At 41.1% G+C, this 19,285-nt stretch overlaps 1 protein-coding gene across 2 annotated transcripts in view; it reads left to right on the top strand.

The window, feature by feature from the left end:
• COG5 (component of oligomeric golgi complex 5) overlaps positions 1 to 19,285 on the top strand; it is a 347,964-nt gene that overhangs the window by 318,174 nt on the left and 10,505 nt on the right. For both annotated transcript variants that reach the window (XM_006120390.5, XM_075927034.2), the window contains 5 exons: positions 584 to 646; positions 1,395 to 1,498; positions 5,726 to 5,963; positions 18,451 to 18,527; positions 19,044 to 19,170. In XM_006120390.5, the coding sequence (XP_006120452.1) occupies positions 584 to 646; positions 1,395 to 1,498; positions 5,726 to 5,963; positions 18,451 to 18,527; positions 19,044 to 19,170 (609 nt within the window). The remainder of the gene's footprint in view (positions 1 to 583; positions 647 to 1,394; positions 1,499 to 5,725; positions 5,964 to 18,450; positions 18,528 to 19,043; positions 19,171 to 19,285) is intronic.

The raw sequence follows: 19,285 nt of genomic DNA, 5'->3' as shown, positions 1-19,285 counted from the left end.
TTCTTCAGATGACCGGAGTTATGAGATTAGGATGTGTTGATCCCCTTCCCCTCTTCTATTTATATTGGGTCTGCACATCCTACTCTCATAACTCCGGTCATTTGAAGAAGTGGTCTGTGCCCATGAAAGCTCATGGTACCATCTCATCTACATGTTTTGTTAGTCTATAAAGTGCTACTAGACCATTTGTTGTTTTTTTTATATAGTGAAAAGCTAGCATTTGGATCTTCAGCTTGCCTTTGAAAAGTGGATGCTGCATTTCAAAAATCCTCCCTAAAATGTTTTTATTCAAATATTATTTTGTCACTGAGATTCACTAGCTGAAATTTTTGGTCTGCAAAGTGCTTCTAAATATTGTGAGGAGGACAAAAACATTTTTGATACAGTGGTTTCATATTGTTGAATTTTCAAACTTTTAAAATCTTGACCACTTACAACACATTTATTTATTTATTTATAAATATGGCCAATTTTTGTTTCTGTAACGGGAATAGCTAAATATGTTTTCGGTTTAAAGAAAATTCTGTAGTTTTTAATCATTTACCGAACTTTGACTATGTTAATAGTGTTTTACATATTTTAGGTTGTTTCCAGCCAGAGTTCATTTCCAGCAGCTGCTGAACAAACTATTGCTACAGCCTTAAAGGTAATTGAATGTTATCATTCTCTTAAGTTAGATCACAAGTTTGTTGCATTTACCATACTTACAATGGGCACTGTAACTTAATTTGTGAGTTTTATCTTGTTCTACCTTTTTTTTTTTGGTCAATATGGACTTTAACTATATGTGGATGACTAGCCTATTTGGATTTAAGTAGTATTTGTATTTGAAAGTTCTGATATTCTGATGATGCTTGGATCCCATACATCTGAATTTGACAATAAGTGTATTTCCCTACAATCTTCACGTAACAAGCACTGGATCGCCAGCTTGGTGCTTTTGTCTCTCAAGATGCTTAGAGGCCTTGTACATATGAGGTGCTGTGGATGATGGCTGTCTGGACTGGCCCCTCTATATTCTCTGTCTTGAGTGATGATGATAAATAGAGCAAAGAAGATATGCCTACATCAGGAGTGAATAATAGGTTTTAGTTTGTGCATCAAAATATGCACCAGATGTCAAATTGCACTGCTGGTCTGAATTAAAGTAGTAATAGTCAAGTAGCCTTTATTTCTCTAACTTAGGAAATGGTTGAAAAACTTAAATGTAAGACTTCCATTTTCCTTGCTTTCAGACATTTCTAATATGGAATAAAAGAGGGCTGGTAGCATGAATGAGGCAAATGCTGTCTGTTATAAATAATTTATCCTAAATTGATATATTTTGGTGGTGTCAGTGTATGTACAGTGTATGTACTTTGTGTTACTGATTTTGTCCTCTCCCTTTATTTTAGACAATCCATGATCTCATGGGTAGTGCTGTGCAACCCTTACTGAACTCGGTAGGAGACTCAGTGGAGGCCATTATCATCACTATGCATCAGGAAGATTTTTCTGGGTAATCAGCCGCTACCTTTATAATACGACTTTAACTTTGTAGAATATATTGTTAATACCACAGTGAGCTCTGCAACAGCATCACTTGCCTGGGAGCCCATGATACCTTCTTCTCTTTATGCACAGAGGGCAGCAATATGGCTGGCCATTGAACAGAGTGGCCAAAATCATCACACACTTCCTTTCTGTATTATTTTGGCTATCTTAAAGTAAAATTGATTTAAAAAAAAGTATAGTTTTTAAATTAAGAACACCAGAACAGCTTATTCAGAACAGTTTTGAACATGTCAACATTTTTTGTTTTTCAGAGAAAAGTTTGTGGCTTTTTCATCTAAAAATTTCATAGGTATTTTATCTACTTTCCAAATAATGAAATGATTATCTAATTTTTTTTACTGAAACCCCCCTCTCTCCCCCACAGATATTGATAATAGTAACATTTTCTGTAAGGTGTTAGATTAATTTGAAAAAACAGTAAAAGGGTGTGAGTGTAATTTTTGAACCCTTTAAAATGAAAACAGCTGCAAAATTTCAAAACTGTTTACATTTTCATGTTTTGAACAGCTGTATTACAACGTGTGTATGCAAATTAAGCAATCATGGGATAAAAGGAAGGTCCTCTCATGGATAGTAGTTAAAAGACAAGGAATAAAGGGTAGGAATAATTGGGGAGAGGTAAATATTAGTGTATCCAGCCCATTCATCTCTACTGCAGCCAGTGCTGTTTAACATATGCATAAATGATCTAGAAAAGAGAGTTAATAAGGAAGCGACAAAGTTTGTAGATGATACAAAATTATTCAAGATAATTAAGTTCAAAGCAGACTACTAAAAATTACAAAGGGATCGATGGAATTCAATGTTGATAAATGCAAAGTAAAGCATATTGGGGGGAGGGGGAAAGCCCTGTGTGGATACAAAATTGGTATTCTCATTTGTGTCTGCAAAAATGATCTGTTGATATCTGCATCCACATGCAAACATGCAAGGTTCTAGGTAAAAAATTTGTATCCACATCCATATCTGCACCCACATCTATGGACGTGGATACCCCCAGATATTCATGAGATTGCAGGGCTCAAAATATAATCCCAAATATACATACAAAATGATGGGGTCCAGATTAGCTGTTATAACTCAGAAAGATTTTAGAGTCATTGTGAATAGTTCTCTGAACATTTGCATTGGCAATCAAAAAAGTTTAATTAAGTTTGGAACCAGTAAGAATGAGACAGACAGTAAGATAGTAAATATCATAATGCCACTGTGTAAATTCATGGTACACCCACATCTTAAATACTATTTGCAGTTCCAATTACCCTGTCTCAAAAAAATGTTAGAAATGGAAAAGGAACAGATAAGAGCAACAAAAATGATGAGGGGTATTGAACAGCTTCTCTATGATGAGAAATAAAAAGAGATTTTTCAGTTTGGAAAGGAGATGACTGACAGGCTGTGTTCCCTGTAAGCTGTGAGCTCGTGTGGCCACTCAGAGGAGATTCACATGCCACCCAACTGACTAACAGAGAGCCCATAGTTAGGTTTTGTTTCTGCTGGGGGTGCACGTTCACACATGTCCCCATACAAATAAAAATGGATTCTGTACATGGATGGAAAAAATCTGCACATGGATGGAAAAGACTAGAGGTCTGTAAAATCTTGAATAATGTGGAGAAATGAATAACAAATATTGTTTACTGCTTTTCTCCATTTACATAGTAGAAGTATGAAATAAATAGGCAGCATGTTTAAAACAAACAAAAGGACGTATTTTTCCAGACAATACAGTGAACCTGTGGAACTCATTACCAGAGGATGCAGTGAAGGCCAGAATTATAACGAGATTCATAAAAGAATTATATAAATTTCTGATGGATAACAGCAATGGCTGTTAGCCAAGATGGTCAGGGTTACAACCCCATACTCTGGATAACTTCAGATGCTGGAACTGGGTGACAGGATGGATGACTTCAAGGTTGTTCTATTCTGTTCCTTCTAGCCACTGTCAGCACTGGGTTAGAAGGGCCATTGGCATCCTTATGTGGAGGTTCATTTTGAATAGACTCTACTATTTGGAAAGCCCTTGATGAGGAGGAGACAGGCTGTGAGAGACCAGTCCTGATGGGTACCTGCGGTCTGACACCATTTATCTTAAATTGAGAGGTTCCACTGACACAACTAATGGTGAACTACAGTGGGTGATACTCACTTTTGCTGAATATACTGCTACAGACCATCCATTCTTCTTTCTTAAAAAAATCTATTGAAAACAATGTATTTTCAAAGGTGTTTTCCTCTTTCCCTTTTCCACTTGGCTTTTACAATATTTTACCTGCTGCAGCCTTTCCTACTGCTGGCACTGGCACATGCCCTCTGATTTGATCTTTTGATTTAGACTGTGGACTAAATCCTGCAAGACGTTATGGGTGCCTCTGTGCAGCACCCTAAACTTTAAATAAGATATTCAATTTGCGTAGCGCAAATTGTATATCTTATTTTGAATCTATTTTGAAATAGCTTATTTTTAAATTTGGTGCATCTACGCAGTGCCAAATTTCAAAATACAGGCAGTCCCCGAGTTACACGGATACGACTTACGTCGGATCTGCAGTTACGAACGGGGCCGTCTCCCTGGTCTCCAGCAGACCAGGGAGAGGAAGCAAAGCGGCGAAACACGCGGGCAGCGGACAGCCCAGACGCGTCTGGGCTGTCTGCTGCCTTCGTGCTCTGCCGCTTTGCTCTGCTTTGCTCTGCAGGCCAAAGCTGCAGGCTTTGCGGCTTTGCTCCCCGTCCCCCTGGTCTGCAGACCAGGGAGACAGGGAGCAAAGCAGAGCAAAGCCGCGGAGCCCGAGGGCAGCAGGACAGCCACGGCACGTCTGGGCTGTCCCGCTGCCCCCGTGCTCCACAGCTTTGCTCCGGACACCTGTGGTACAGCAGCTGGGGCGCTGCCAGCTGGTCCCGTAGCGCCGCTCTGGGCGCTACTGGACCAACCCGGCAGCACCCCAGCTGCTCTGCCCCAGGCGTCCTGATTCAGCCACTGCTGGTCAGTTTCAGCAGCGGCTGAATCAGGACGGCTGGGGCAGAGCAGCTGGAGTGCTGCTGGGTTGGTCCAGTAGCGCCGAGGAGCGGCGGCGCTACTGGACCAACCCAGCAGCACCCCAGCTGCTCTGCCCCAGGCGTCCCGAAGTCAGCCGCTGCTGAAACTGACCAGTGGCTGACTACAGGAAGCCCCTGCCCCGGGCTTCCTGGAATCAGCCGCTGATCAGTTTCAGCAGCAGCTGACTTGGGGATGCCTGGGGTTCTTAAGTTGAATCTGTATGTAAGTCAGAACTGGCGTCCAGATTCAGCCGCTGTTGAAACTGATCAGTTTCAGCAGCGGCTGAATCTGGATGCCAGTTCAAACTTACATACAGACTCAACTTAAGAATAAACCTACAGTCCCTATCTTGTATGTAACCCGGGGACTGCCTGTAACACGCTATTTTGAGCCATCCCTTAACCCTTGTGCGACAAGGTTTATCAGGAGGGCGAAATAGTGTGCCCATTATTTCAAAAAATATTTTGAAATAATGGGCAGCTTATATAGACATGGAGTAGCTATTTCAGGATCCCTCCAGTATCCCCAAATAGCCATGCAGTGTAGACATACTCTAGGTGTCCTCAACTGCCATTGATGTTTGGGAGAGCTCCCCAGACTGACTATAATTCAAACAGAGAGCAGTTACTGATTACCACATCCTATATCTTGCAGGGCTCTGTTTTTTCACTGATTAGAAGAGAGCCTATAATCCTAGGTGTGGGACTTGAACAATCTGGAGACTAATTCTATGCAGAGATTGATCTTGGGACAGGCTGCACTAGTAAGCCTGTGACATGTAGCCTGGTATTATGTGATCTATTAGAGTATTTTACCAACAGTTGGGACACTTAAATTTGGGGGCTGGATTTAGAGCTTTAGACTCCAGGCTGATGGAAGGCTTGCATGCTGGCTAAGAGAGGGTGATCTCCTCTATCTTGTCATGGTAGCAGTGGCTGGTCAAGAGAGATTTTAGGCTGCAGTTCCAAAAGGATCTGTACATTCTTTTGTGCCAAGTAGAAATAGTATTCTGTAATTCATGTCACCAAGGGTAAATTACTACATGGGTTAAGAAGAAACTTAAAAAGAAATGAGTAATTTTGGTTGTATTATAAACAATGATTTTAGCATCTTTTTTTACATTTTTGGCAGATCATTATCCAGCTCAGGAAAACCAGATGTTCCCTGCTCTCTGTATATGAAAGAACTACAGGGATTCATAGCAAGAGTCATGAGCGATTACTTCAGGCACTTTGAGTGTTACGACTTTGTCTTTGATAACACAGAAGCCATTGCTCAGAGAGCAATTGAACTTTTTATTCGCAATGCCAGTCTATTGAGACCTCTTGGTGAAGGTGGGAAAATGCGACTTGCTGCTGACTTTGCACAGGTAAACTTAACAAGGGCTGGCTTCCATTTTGCTTTTTTCCCCTTTTCTAATTGAAATGTGTAGATACTTGGTCATAAGCACTTTTTTTCCTTTGCAGTTGCCTGTTAGCTACACAACTGACTTAGTTGGATCTGCAAGATTTCATTCTAGGAGAGACTGAATCTTGAGAAATTTATGCCCTAAATAATCAGTGAGGGCCCTTCTCATAAGGCAAATTGAGTAATGCCCTATAATTTCCTGTCAAATTATTGATGCATTGAAATTCATCAACATTTTGAAACTTTTTAATACTGAGCAAATAGTCTTCAATGCTAAATACTCATTCACTTCATCTCCTCACCTCCCTGTAAGATGGTTTTCCTTTCTTAATTGCTTTATATCCCACGGTGCCAGCATTGATTATGGTCATGGATTGACCTACTTTGCAGTGTGGGATACAAACTAAACAAATGTGAACACACTGTGAAAGGCCTGCATGTTGCTGTAAATACTGAAGGAATGACACTGTGTTCCTACTTGTGACCGGTCAGTTTCTGTGTGTGTCTCTCTCTTTTTTTAAACTTATATTGGGCTGATGCGCTAAGCACGATCAAGTAGATAATTCAAGTTTCCAATGCGCTACTTCATATTTTCAGAGGAAAGCATTTTAACAGTAATGTAATGCAGAGTGAATCTGTGAAGGGAACAAGGGAGAGTCCTGTGGCACCTTACATCTGGTCTACACTAAAGGGGAAAGTCGATTTAAGATACACAACTCCAGCTATGCTAATTAAATAGCTGGAATTGATGTGTCTTAAATAGTGTTTTCGGGCCGTATGCACAGCAGGTGGTTGACAGAAGTAAACCCTGCCGTCGACTTCCCTTACTCCTCGTGAGGAACAGGACTACCGGCACCGACCGGAGCACCCCCTCAGTTCAAATTAGCAGGTCTTTATGCGACCCGCTAATTTGAACCCTGAAGGATCGACTGCATCAATCTTCTGAGTAGTGTAGACATTGCTTTAGAGTCTAACAGATTTATTAGGGCATAAGCTTTCATGGAAGCTTATGCCTTAATAAATCTGTTTGTCTCTAAGGTGCCATAGGACTCCTCATTGTTTTTGAAGATACAGACTAACATGGCTACCCCTCTGAGGCTGTTAGGGAACATAACACAAATATTTTGCACTCTTTTTTCCTAATTTTAGGTCAATTTCAGGTTATAAGTTCTTATTTTCAAAACTCTTAAGGAGCAGCTTAAGAGACAAATGTCTCAGAGACAACCTGAGGCTAACATAACTGAGGGAACCCAAACACTGGTGACAACGTTTTCCATATAGGGCTCTTGCTTATTGAATTGGCTACTGCTAAAGAACAGCTGGGATGCCGGTCTTGTGATCTTCATGACTCACCACTTTCATCAAGCTAAACAATGTAATGAGCTCATTCATATGCCTCTGAGTAAACCACCTGGATTCACCGACTAGTATGTAGCATCACAATCCTTTAGCAAGGAAGTTAATGAGAAGTTTTCCATTGACTTCATGGGAGCGAGAAAGGCACCCAAATGACCTAAAATGCGAGGCAAGGGGGACGATTGATTCTGTCTCTCGCTTAAATGTTTATTCTTAAATATTTAATATTCTTAAATTCAGTAAGTATTTATATGTGATACTACAGTATAGCATGCCATATAAATATATAATTTAAACTTACTTGGTTCTGAGTCCTTCCTCTTCCTCTGTTTAGCTGCCTTGTGTACCCTTCCTCTCCTCTTTCCTTCCCATTACCTACTCTCCCTGTTTAAGTTGTACTTGTGACCAGAAATAGCTGGGTGCTGGTTGTAGGCTGAGCCTGCCCTGCTGCTTCTCTTATTTACTGTACAGTTTTTCTGGTCGCATCACTTCCAACCCCGCTAACAAGAAGGCCTGATTGGAGAGACCTGTTATATTGGGCCACAGAAAATATTGCATAAAATAAAATGCTTTGTGCAATTATACTACAGGCAGTCCCCGGGTTACGTACAAGATAGGGACTGTAGGTTTGTTCTTAAGTTGAGTCTGTATGTAAGTCGGAACTGGCATCCAGATTCAGCCGCTGCTGAAACTGATCAGTTTCAACAGTGGCTGAATCTGGACGCCAGTTCTGACTTACATACAGATTCAACTTAAGAACCCCAGGCATCCCCAAGTCAGCTGCTGCTGAAACTGATCAGCGGCTGATTCCAGGAAGCCCGGGGCAGGAGCTTCCTGTAGTCAGCCACTGGTCAGTTTCAGCAGCGGCTGACTTGGGGACGCCTAGGGCAGAGCAGCTGGGGTGCTGCTGGGTTGGTCCAGTAGCGCCGCCGCTCCTCGGCGCTACTGGACCAACCCAGCAGCACCCCAGCTGCTCTGCCCCAGGCTTCCTGATTCAGCCGCTGCTGAATCTGACCATCAGTGGCTGAATCAGGACGCCTGGGGCAGAACAGCTGGGGTGCTGCCCGGTTGGTCCAGTAGCGCCCAGAGCGGCGCTACGGGACCAGCTGGCAGCGCCCCAGCTGCTGTACCACAGATGTCCGGAGCAAAGCCATGGAGCACGGGGGCAGCGGGACAGCCCAGACGCGCCGTGGCTGTCCTGCTGCCCTCGGGCTCCGTGGCTTTGCTCTGCTTTGTTCCCCGTCCCCCTGGTCTGCAGACCAGGGGGACGGGGAGCAAAGCGGCGGAACACACGGGCAGCTGACAGCCCAGACGTGTCTGGGCTGTCAGCTGGCCGGGCGCTCCGCGGCTTGGCTCTGCTTTGCCCCCCCCCCCCCCCGTCCCCCTGGTCTGCAGACCATGGGGAGGGGGGGGCAAAGCAGAGCCAAGCCTCGGAGCGCGTGGGCAGCGGACAGCCCTGTCCGCTGCCCACGTGTTCCGCCGCTTTGCTTCCTCTCCTTGGTCTGCTGGAGACCAGGGAGAGGAACGGCCCCGTTCGTAACTGCGGATCCGACGTAAGTCCGATCCGCGTAACTCGGGGACTGCCTGTATAGAATGGATCGCTTCCTTCTGTTAGCACTGTAAATAGGGAGGAAGATCAACCTTGTCACTTATGAGCAATCAGTTCAAGTGTGTGTGTGTGTGTGTGTGTGTGTGTGTGGAGGAGAGCGGGAGTCGTGGGGAGGGCCCTCTGGCTAATTGTGTGACACAGACTGTCAGATATAATTATGAGTGCTATCAACATGAAATGAGTGAACTTTGTTTAACAGAATAGTAAAGATGCATCTTAATGTCTAAAAATAATTGCAGTACTGCAGGGTTATTGTCCTAACTTACTGGGTTTCCTAATTTTTTAAAGTGTGACAACATGAAAGTGTTGAATTTACCTGCAATTCATGCAAACTTACAACTTTTATAGACGCCATCTGCACCAGATGCACAAATGGAACTACTGTTCATTTCATAATATATGTTTTAAAAGGTGGAGTTTTTGAAAAAGTAAAAAAAAATCACTACCATGAAAAATAATACACTGCTAAGCTTTCCTTTTGCTTTTTAAACTAGTTACATTGGAATTTTTTTTTCGGAGGTCACTTGAGGCCTCTACTATGACATTTTCTTGACATTTATATTTCCAATGAGGTATCAGCTAGGCACTGGAGAACCTTTTGGCCTGCTCATTACTGAGAGCTTTGTTATTTTATAACAAAACCAAGGCCACTCAGGTTACAACGATCTCCATGGATCTTAGATTCTCTGAAATTCAAAAATATACTTTAGAACCATACATTGTCCTTTGTATGGCATGGAATGCTAAATTATTGATAGAAACAGTGAAGCAAAGAATGAAATGTAAACACTATACATTCCAAAATGTATTTAGAAGGAACAAGGATTCCTTAATATTTGGGCGTAGAAATTGATAGGCTGTTGAGAGAAACTTCCTAGGCTCATAAGGAATAATGTATACATTATTAATGAGAATAAAAAATAAAAATAACAATTGCATAGACATAAACTAGTCTAAAAATTGCAAAGGCTGTCAGTCCTCATGCTATAGGACATAATCTGATCACCTGATGGAGTCAGACAAAATTTTTCCTTCTCTTTAGGATATAATATAACATAGTTAAGTGCTATGTGTGTACACTCTGAACAAGAGACCACACTTACTAGACAACCATCCCAAATATAGTGGTTACATGGTTTGCACCATTATTAGAACAACCAATTTTTCTTGGTCTCTTTACAATTTGTTATAGTTGTAGTTTTATAAAACTTCTAGTTTTATGTTTGTATTATTTCTAATTGTTATTTTGTGCTTCAATGGTTTCTAAAGGGCATCATGAACTCTGCTGTCATTCTCCATATTCTGTATCTTATCCTGTGGAACATTGTGATTTAGTTGAATCTGTATTTCCTAATGGAAATGTTCTAATGGAAATATTTCAGTCAACTCTAGTTTTAAACCTTCTGAAGCTATCTAGTGATATTCTATTTTGCTCAGCTTTCTTTAGAATTTTGTAAGAAAAACTTTATGCATTTAGTAGCTCAAATGAAGCTGCAGTTTATTAATATTATGGAATTATACTATTCAGAAACAGGAGGCAAGGAGCAGTATTTATAAGATCTCTATGCATACTGTAAAGAGGATTTGACTTGATTTGTAATGTTTTAGAGATTGTTTTGTGGATTAAATCAGTGTGGAAGGAGACTCGGTAAATAAGATTGAAGACCAGTTTTAAGTCATGACCAGTTATTTGGTCATTTAAACTAGAGTTTCAGGGACTTAATGTAGGTGAATGTCAAAGGGAGCTATTAGCTTGGGAGGGATGCACTTTGTTTTGTAACCCAAAATGCTTTTAGAAACTACAGCAAGGAGCAGATTTGGAATTAAGTCTCATAAGAGAAAAAAGTAGAGTAGTAGTATTGTAAAGTTCATTCTTATATCCAGTAAATCCTAATTTGGCACTATCATGGGGTATGCAAACAATATGCTGGGCCCAAACGGCTTAAAAGGCAATATTAACCCACAGTACATTGTCCAGGGACTTAGTAGAAAGGGAGGGACCAGGTCCCCCTAGCATATCCCACTAAAGGGCAAAAGTGTGAAGGCAGTAGGAAAGCCCAAACACTCTTGGCCTGGGGCAGGAACCAGGGACCGCTAGTGAAGCAAATGGGTTGGAGGGCAGGTGGATGTACAATTCACTAGGCAACCCAACCCCCTAAGCACCTTATGACACTCACTGGAGATGTTGGGGATGCTCTATGATCTTCATAGCCAATGATTCTGAAGGAGAATTGAATAATAGGGGGACAAATATGGTCTCTCTCTTCACTGAAATAGTAAAGTATACAAATGCTGTCTGTTTCATAAAAGAAATGATTACTGCCAAGCCATGGTTAGTAAGCGTTAGTAGAAAAAACTTTTTTCCCTACTGGTTATCCCATGTGATGTGGAAAGTGGGTACACTGAAAGCCACTTAACCATTTTACAGTTATTTATTATATAGTAGTTATTTATTAACATATATAGTTATATGACATGCCTGGTGGGGCTTAATTAACATTTGTAAAGAGATTTGAGATCTTCATATAAAAAAGGGCCAGATGACTACAAAATATTTTTATATATATGTATATATTTCCAAGAAATCCTTCATTGTTAGTTTGGAATCTGAGGAACCATTACACTTTAATCAGGGTTGCAGTGTGGAAAGTCAAGAACTAGTGGCACAAAGGTATACTTAATTTTTGTCGTGCTTTCTTGCTAGAAGAAGGAAATTGTTTTTAGTGTATCATTTCTTGGAGATGCTTCATGGCTAAAAAATGACTTTAAATACTTACTGTTTTAGAATTGTTGTGGGACAGGGAAATTAAATGCTACATTCCTCCAAGAACAGCTTCTTTCAAATAATAATTTAGAGATCTTCGAGTAATGGACCCTCTATTCCAAACACAGATACATGTGCTCCCTATTCAGCAGCTGTGTCTGTTGATCTACATGGTCACCTGACATTGCCACATGCTCCATGTGAGGTTATAAAAGGCTGTACAGGACAACATGCTCTGTCTCATTTTACTATATGGTCGGAGTCTGGTCGGATGGGGGGGGGAAGGCGGGAGGTAAATAAAGTGTCCGTCTGCTATATACATTGGACAAACGTCTCAGACACTTCGTCAAAGGATCAATGCCCACAAAACAGATATCAGACAGGATCACAAAGAAAAAACAGTTTCTTGCCATTTCAACTAGAAAGGACATTGTCTCAACGACTTGATTACCTGCATCCTGCTTCAAAGACCTTTTAAAACTTCACTTCAAAGAGAATCCGCTGAACTGTCATTCATGCTTAAATTCGACACCTTTCGCTCAAATTTGAATAAAGACACTAATTATCTTACCCATTACAAAGATAGCTTCCCCAATTATCACCTCTAATATCATTAGCTCACAGACATTTACCTCTCCCCCTTCCCCCCCCCCCCCCCATCCTCCTTCTGTTCTGAAATTTGATTTGTCCTTTTCATATGTGTTCACTTTTTTTTATTTTTATCCTTTGGTATATATGATTGTGACAATTTTCTTCCACTATTTGATCTGAGGAAGTGGATCTGGCCCACGAAAGCTCTTCACCTAATAAACCATCTTGTTAGTCTTTAAAGTGCTACGCAGTCCTGTTTTTTACTTTGAAAGCAGTGAGTTTCAGCATCACTGGCATCCCATATCCCTCTCTGCATGCATATTTTAGTGTCCTGACTGTTCAAGGCCAAGACAGACTTGCAGTCTGCGAAATCTTCTGCTCCAGGAAATTCCTAAAGCTTGACTTGTGATAGATTTGTGAGAGTGGACCCGATGGGCTTTGGATGTTTGCATAGGCTTTGCAAAACATTAAGCACCATCTTCTCCAGTCTCCACCCCTCGGCTCTCAGAAGGTTGCAAGACCAGCTTATCCTCATTCATTTTAACCCCAACTGTACAGCTAATTTAATTTGGGCATACGACCTCCCAAAATTGTCATGTGGGGGGAAAATAAACGAGGGAGCAAAAAATGTACCCCATTCTTACGTTTTTTAAAGTCCATAGCACATTGCTGTGTAAAACACCAGACACACCCAAAGTATGTGCAATCCTGCAAACACCCAAATGCACAATACAGTATAACTGTGCATCTCAACAAATTAGAAACAGTAACTTTAAATCATAATATATCTGTTATTGCTAAACAAGTTACAGGTATACGCAGTTATAGGAAGGAAGGTGGGGGTAGCTGCTGATGACAGGACAAACAGAAAGGAGAAGTTTCCTCCTACCAGCCAATCCAAGCACTGGAAAAAAAATGTTGGAATTGATGAAGGGCAGTTCTTCTGACAACAGCCCTTCTTTAATGGCTGACATACATGTTGATAACATCCAAACTATCCACAGGCCCTGCGCCAGCACCAGTTGTTGTGGCCAACAACAATCTTTATTTAAAATATAAAAACTGGACATAATGAACATTCCAGCAGAAATATGCTCATACACCACTCATTCAAGAATATAATGCAGTCTAACAAATAAACACATTAAATTAAAAAGCACAGTCCTTAACTCTTCTGAATTTAGCTGAATACATTAAGGCATAGTACAAACCCTGTAGCACTGCAGATCTAGAGAATCTGGGTTCATGTTGTTTATGTATATTTTTACCAAATTAGTTTCACTCTATTCCCACTTTGCATGACTCAATTCTAGAGGCTACTGTAGCTTTCCAAGCTTACAAAGAAATATTTCTTTGGCAACTAGTGCTTCACGATGCAGCCATCTGCTGCCTTTTAAGTTTTGTCTAGTTCTGGCAATAGCAATAATTAGAATGAATTATCATGAATAGTAGAATGAATAAAGGTTGACATTTAAGGGGTAGAGTATTCCAAAGTAAAATATATTCTTTCAAATACTTAATGAATTTAAAGACATTCCTAAAGCTGTTGTAATATAGCGAATTTAAGTTTGTTTTACTGAATTTAAATATTCAGCTTTGCTGTAAGAAGCAAAAGTTCAACTAAAATCTTGCCACCATATAGTGACTTTTGGGGAAGAATGTGTTAGGAAAAGGCAGAATATGATGTCACCTGTGTTTGGTTCCCTTCCTCATCATAAGGACCAGTTGCTCCATCTATCTTGATTTTCAAAGGTCCAAACAGCAGTTAGGTGCCTAGAGTGGAATTTTCTAAAGGGTGCTGTCATTGAAAGACACTTTCTCCTTCCTCCAGCCAGTCCCAGCTGATGGAAAGATGTGCTCGGGAAATCTCACCCCTATCCTATTAGCTTTCAGTGAATTAGATTTCTAGTTTCCATTCTGACCTTTGAAAATCTCCCTGTTATTACTACACTACTCTATCAAAACCCATGCTTACTTTTATCATCTTCGCAATGGTATAAGAGTACAGTTTGCCGTGCCTACTTTGTTCTCTCATGCTCACTGTAACCAAGAATCCCACATATGTCATTAAATGTTCTTCATGACATCTATCAGCATGCAGACTGTATTTCTATTTCAAACTTCATTGTATACGAATGTTACAGGCTTTGTTATAAGTTTCTTATCACCAGTTAAGTTAGTTCCAGAATGTTCTTTAAATGATAAGATGTTATAAAAATATTTCTTGTTCGAGTGTTTGCACATATTAGTTCTATCGTAACTGTGCATGAGCTGGGTCATCAGAGCTTTTTGCCTTAGCAGTTTTTGTAGAGCTGGCTGTGTTGCCCCCTTTGAGTGCCCTCTGCACCTCTGTTCCTGTCATTGACCCTGATCTCTGACGCCGCGGATCTGGGCTGGGGGGCCCACTTATGCAAGCTCAGCATCTAGAGCCGCTTGCTACATGGCGAGTTAGCTTTTCATATCAACATCAGGGAACTCAGAGCCAGCCATTCTTGCCCCACCTGAAAGGCAAGGTGTTACAGGTCCTCACAGACAATACCTCACAGACCATACCACCACTACGTACTACATTATAGGCAGAGAGGGGCCAGATCACAGCCCTTTGTCAGGAGGTGCTCGGCCTTTGGGACTTCTGTATGCAGCATCCCATTCATCTGATTGCCACCCATCTCTCCAATCCAAGAACATTCTAGAATATGGCCACAGCAGGACCTTCTCACCTCACCACGAGTGGTCCCTCCATCTGGACACGGTCAATGTAATTTTTTTAAGGCAGGGAGCTCCCCAGGTGGTCCTGCTCATGTCCAGGAAGAACAAGAAGTATCACCCAGTTCTACTCCATCCACGATCTTGACAAGGGTTCCCTCTAGGACACCTTCCTCATTCCGTGGGTGGGATACTCATGTATGCCTTTCCACCAGTGCTCTTAATACACGGGTTCTATTGAAAGTCAAGCAAGACAGAGCAAGGGTCATCCTCATGGCCCCCGTGTGGCCCTCTCACCACAAGTTCAGTATGCTCTGTCGCTAGCCACACCTCTTCCGCTGCCTCTTCAACCAGATCTGCTGTTGCTGAACCACAACAACCTGCTATATCTGAATCTGGCAGCACTGCACCTGACATCTTGGCTGGTGCATGGCTGAGTTCAGATCAGACAAAAAGGCATGTTCGGTCTGTATTTAGCTAGTGTTGCTCAGCAACAGAAAGCCTTTGCCAGGTAAGTTGCCTTGGTTGAAGCAGAAAAGATTGAGTACTGGGTGTTGGAGCTGCACTTTCAGGCCTCACTGCAGGATATTCTAGACTACTTGATGCATCTTCTACTTGATGTATCTTAAACTTCAAGGATTATCTTTATCTTTCCTTGAGATCCACCTAATGTCTGTCTGGGCACTATATCCCCTGGTCCAGGCAGGTCCCTCTTCACCCATCCCATGATGGTGAGCTTCTTAAAAGGGCTGGAATGCCTCTACTCATGTCTGGGAACCAGATGTCCCTTGGGACCTGAATCAGTTCATGGATTCTCCTTTCAAACTTTTGATTTCCTGCTTCCTCCTGCTTTTCTCCTGGAATTGGTTTCTTTACTGATTGCTGTCACATCAGAACATAGTATGTTGGAGGTCAGGGCACTTACTTTGGAAATGCCCTATACAGTCTTTTTCAAGGCCCTTCAATATGCTGAGAATCCTCTGCCCCATTTTTAAGATGAGGAGTGGAGGCTGTACACCCTGGATGTCAGCCAGGAGCTGGCTTTCCTCTTAGATAGAACAAAGCTGTTGTGTAACTCAACATAGCTGTTTGTGAAGGATAGGATGAAAGGCCATCCATTGTCCACTCAGAGGATCTCATCCTGGATCCTGACCTGCATGCAGTAATGCTGTGAGCTGGCTAAGGTATTCCCTTACTTGCCTACGGTGCAGAGATAATCAGCAGCCTTCTTGGTACAGATGCCAATCTAGGAAATCTGTCAGCCAGGATCTGTTCATATTATATTTGCATCACATTATTCACTGACCCAGCAAGCTCAGTTAGACACTGGCTTTGGGTAGAGCAGTGCTACAGTCTACAGTGCTGTGAACTCTGAGCCCACCATGAAGGATTCTGCTTTCACCTACGATGGAATCAACATGAGCAAATACTCAAAGAAAAAACAGTTCCCCTCCTTTTGTAGCTGTTGTTTTTTTGAGATGTGTTGCTCATATCCATTTCAACACTTGCCATCCTACCCCTCTGCTGGAGTTGTCAGCAAGAAGGAACCAAGAGGGCATAGGGCCAGCAGCACTTGATATACAGTACATGAGTGTAGCATTCAAAGGGGCCACACTGCTGGCCCTATGGATATTGCTAAGGCAAAAATCTCCAATGACCCTGTGTATACCTACAATGGGACGGACACAAGCAACATACCTTGAAGAACAAGTTAGGAAAAGGTGGGTAACTGTTTTTTCTAGTTGTTTGGACTATGCTGCTCTGGCTACTCAGTTTTATCTTTATCCCTTTGAACCTTAGTTTAATTGTATGTTATATGGAAATAGACTCAGCCAATGAAAGTCAAATACAAGTGTGTGATATCTGAATAGTTTTTTTTAAAAATAGTGATTAAAAATGCACATATACAGAATTAAGTTACCATCCCGTTATTGTTGAGTTCCATCTTCTTGAATGGCAAAAATGAAGACTAATTATGTCTGGATAAAAGGGCTCTGGCTGTAACTTATTAATATGCTTTAAGTGTAATTCTGCTGTGTAAAAATGGTATTGTGGGGTTCCATGTTTGTATTTCAGTTACTTCATATAATGTTTTCTCAGTTTACTAATAGAAACGTTGTATTTTCAACTTCTGTTATATTGAACTCTAAAACCCGAACATTCTGTTGTTCTTACTGGCTTAATCATCTTCATTAATCAAGATTCTGCAGCTGGAACTACGTTCTCTGTACTGTCTGAACGATGTACACATTTTAACAGAAACTAGCTTACTCTCCTAAGTCAGTAAGAATTTCCCGGTGTTAAGAAGTACTTAAAAAAACCTTTTTGTTACTGAAGACAGCACTCAGAGTAGATTATTAAGAAATTATTGCTTTTACAGAGACATTCTTCTGATTATGATCACACTTAGTGTATGGTAGTGACAACAGGTCCCAGTGGTTGTCTCATATAGGTTTGTGCCCAAGTCTTTTGTGGGGATGTGTGTTCAGTCATAAATCCTTTAATAAGCCTTCTCACCAGTGGAAGAATCACTCACTTTTGTGAGAGTACTCTGGGCCTTTTGGAAAACAACAATTAGGCCCCAACATTAGGGCCACCTATGTCTGTCTACTATCCCCTTTCTTGTCAATCTTAGCCAGATTATGGGATACGGGAAGAACTTTACTCCACCAGTGAACCCATCAGTAAAGATGAAACATACTGAAATAAATAATGCACCAAACACATTGGGAAAGTTCATTGTATCTCTCACATAATTGTTTTGTGATCCAGAGAGTGAAGCCAACATAACCACTGCCTACTATATGTTGGTTATGGTGTTGCCAAGAAGAGAGCAAAAAAACATACATGGCCCAGGCAGTCTATCATGAGGAGAAAATTTCTTCCTGGTACCAAACTTGGCAATTATTAAGAACATAATAATGACCATACTGGGTCAAACCAAAGTTCCATCTAGCCCAGTATCCTGTCTGCTGACAATGGCCAATACCAGATGCCCCAGAGGGGAGGATCACAACAGGTAATCCTCACGTGATCCCTCCCCTGTCTCCCACTTCCAGAGAAACAGAGGCTAGGGACACCATTCCTACCCATCCTGGCTAATAGCCATTGATGGACCTAATCTCCTTGAATCTGTCTAGCTCTTTTTTGAACCCTGTTAAAGTTCTAGCCTTCACCACATCCTCTGGCAAGGAATTTCACAGGTTGACTGTGCACTGAGTGAAGAACTTCCTTTTTTTGTTTTAAACCTGCTGCCTATTAATTTCATTTGGTGACTCCCTAGTTCTTATATAGTGTGTCATCATTATTATGCTGATGACCCATCCCATGTCCTCTACTTACTGTTTAAAGACAAACCTGTTAGATGCAGAGCTTTGCATTTGGGGACATTTTGATTTAAGTAAAAGTCTTTTTATTCTACAGATGGAGTTAGCAGTGGCCCCTCTCTGCAGGCGAGTGTCTGATCTAGGAAAGTCTTATAGGCTTTTGAGGTCATTCAGGTGAGTTACAATCACAGTATCTCTAGCAATTGGTAATGTGGCCAAATAATATTATTAAATTACTTTCCAACTTGTTGCTTGTGATTCTTATTTAAAACCTTCTGGCAACTTCACATGCAAATTAACAAATTAGTGCTTTTTCTTTTATTCATACTGTAACTACAATTTGGTGAATTTTGTCATGCTAATGTCTACTAAACTGTACTTTTTTACATTGTATTTGATGCTAGTTCTTATGATAATGAACTGTGTTGTCAGACCGAGGGATTTAATAAAAATATAGATCTTGCATTGCAATGTTCGGTGATTGTTTAATTAAAATAATATGCTGTACAAAATTCTGCATTAGAAATCAATGATGCAAACCAGGAAAAAACAAATGAGATGCACAAGCAGAAATAATTCTAGTCTCTAAAAAGCTTAGTACAGTCGTGGCACTATATGAATAATAATATTTTAAGATGCATCTTTTTCCTTTCTTTCATAATTATGTTATCAATCTTGTGCTTTTCCCAGACCACTGCTGTTCCAGACTAGTGAGCATATTGCCAATAGTCCAGCTGTGGGAGATATTATTCCATTCAGCATTATTCTTCAGTTCTTATTTACAAGATCACCACCTGAACTGAAATCACCATTCCAGGTAATTGGGGCTTCCTTTTTGAAATATTCCATTAATAGATTAACTCTGCCATGTATCGGTGTATCCTCTCTAATGAGAACCCACATTCAGGAAACAGTTTCTTGGTTCTGTTTTT

The sequence above is a fragment of the Pelodiscus sinensis genome, chromosome 1 (assembly GCF_052426305.1).
Source record: "Pelodiscus sinensis isolate ZL-2025 chromosome 1, ASM5242630v1, whole genome shotgun sequence".
In the NCBI taxonomy this organism is placed as follows: domain Eukaryota; kingdom Metazoa; phylum Chordata; order Testudines; family Trionychidae; genus Pelodiscus; species Pelodiscus sinensis.
Note: the sequence above shows the minus strand (reverse complement) of the source record. Positions and strands in the feature narration are given on the sequence as shown.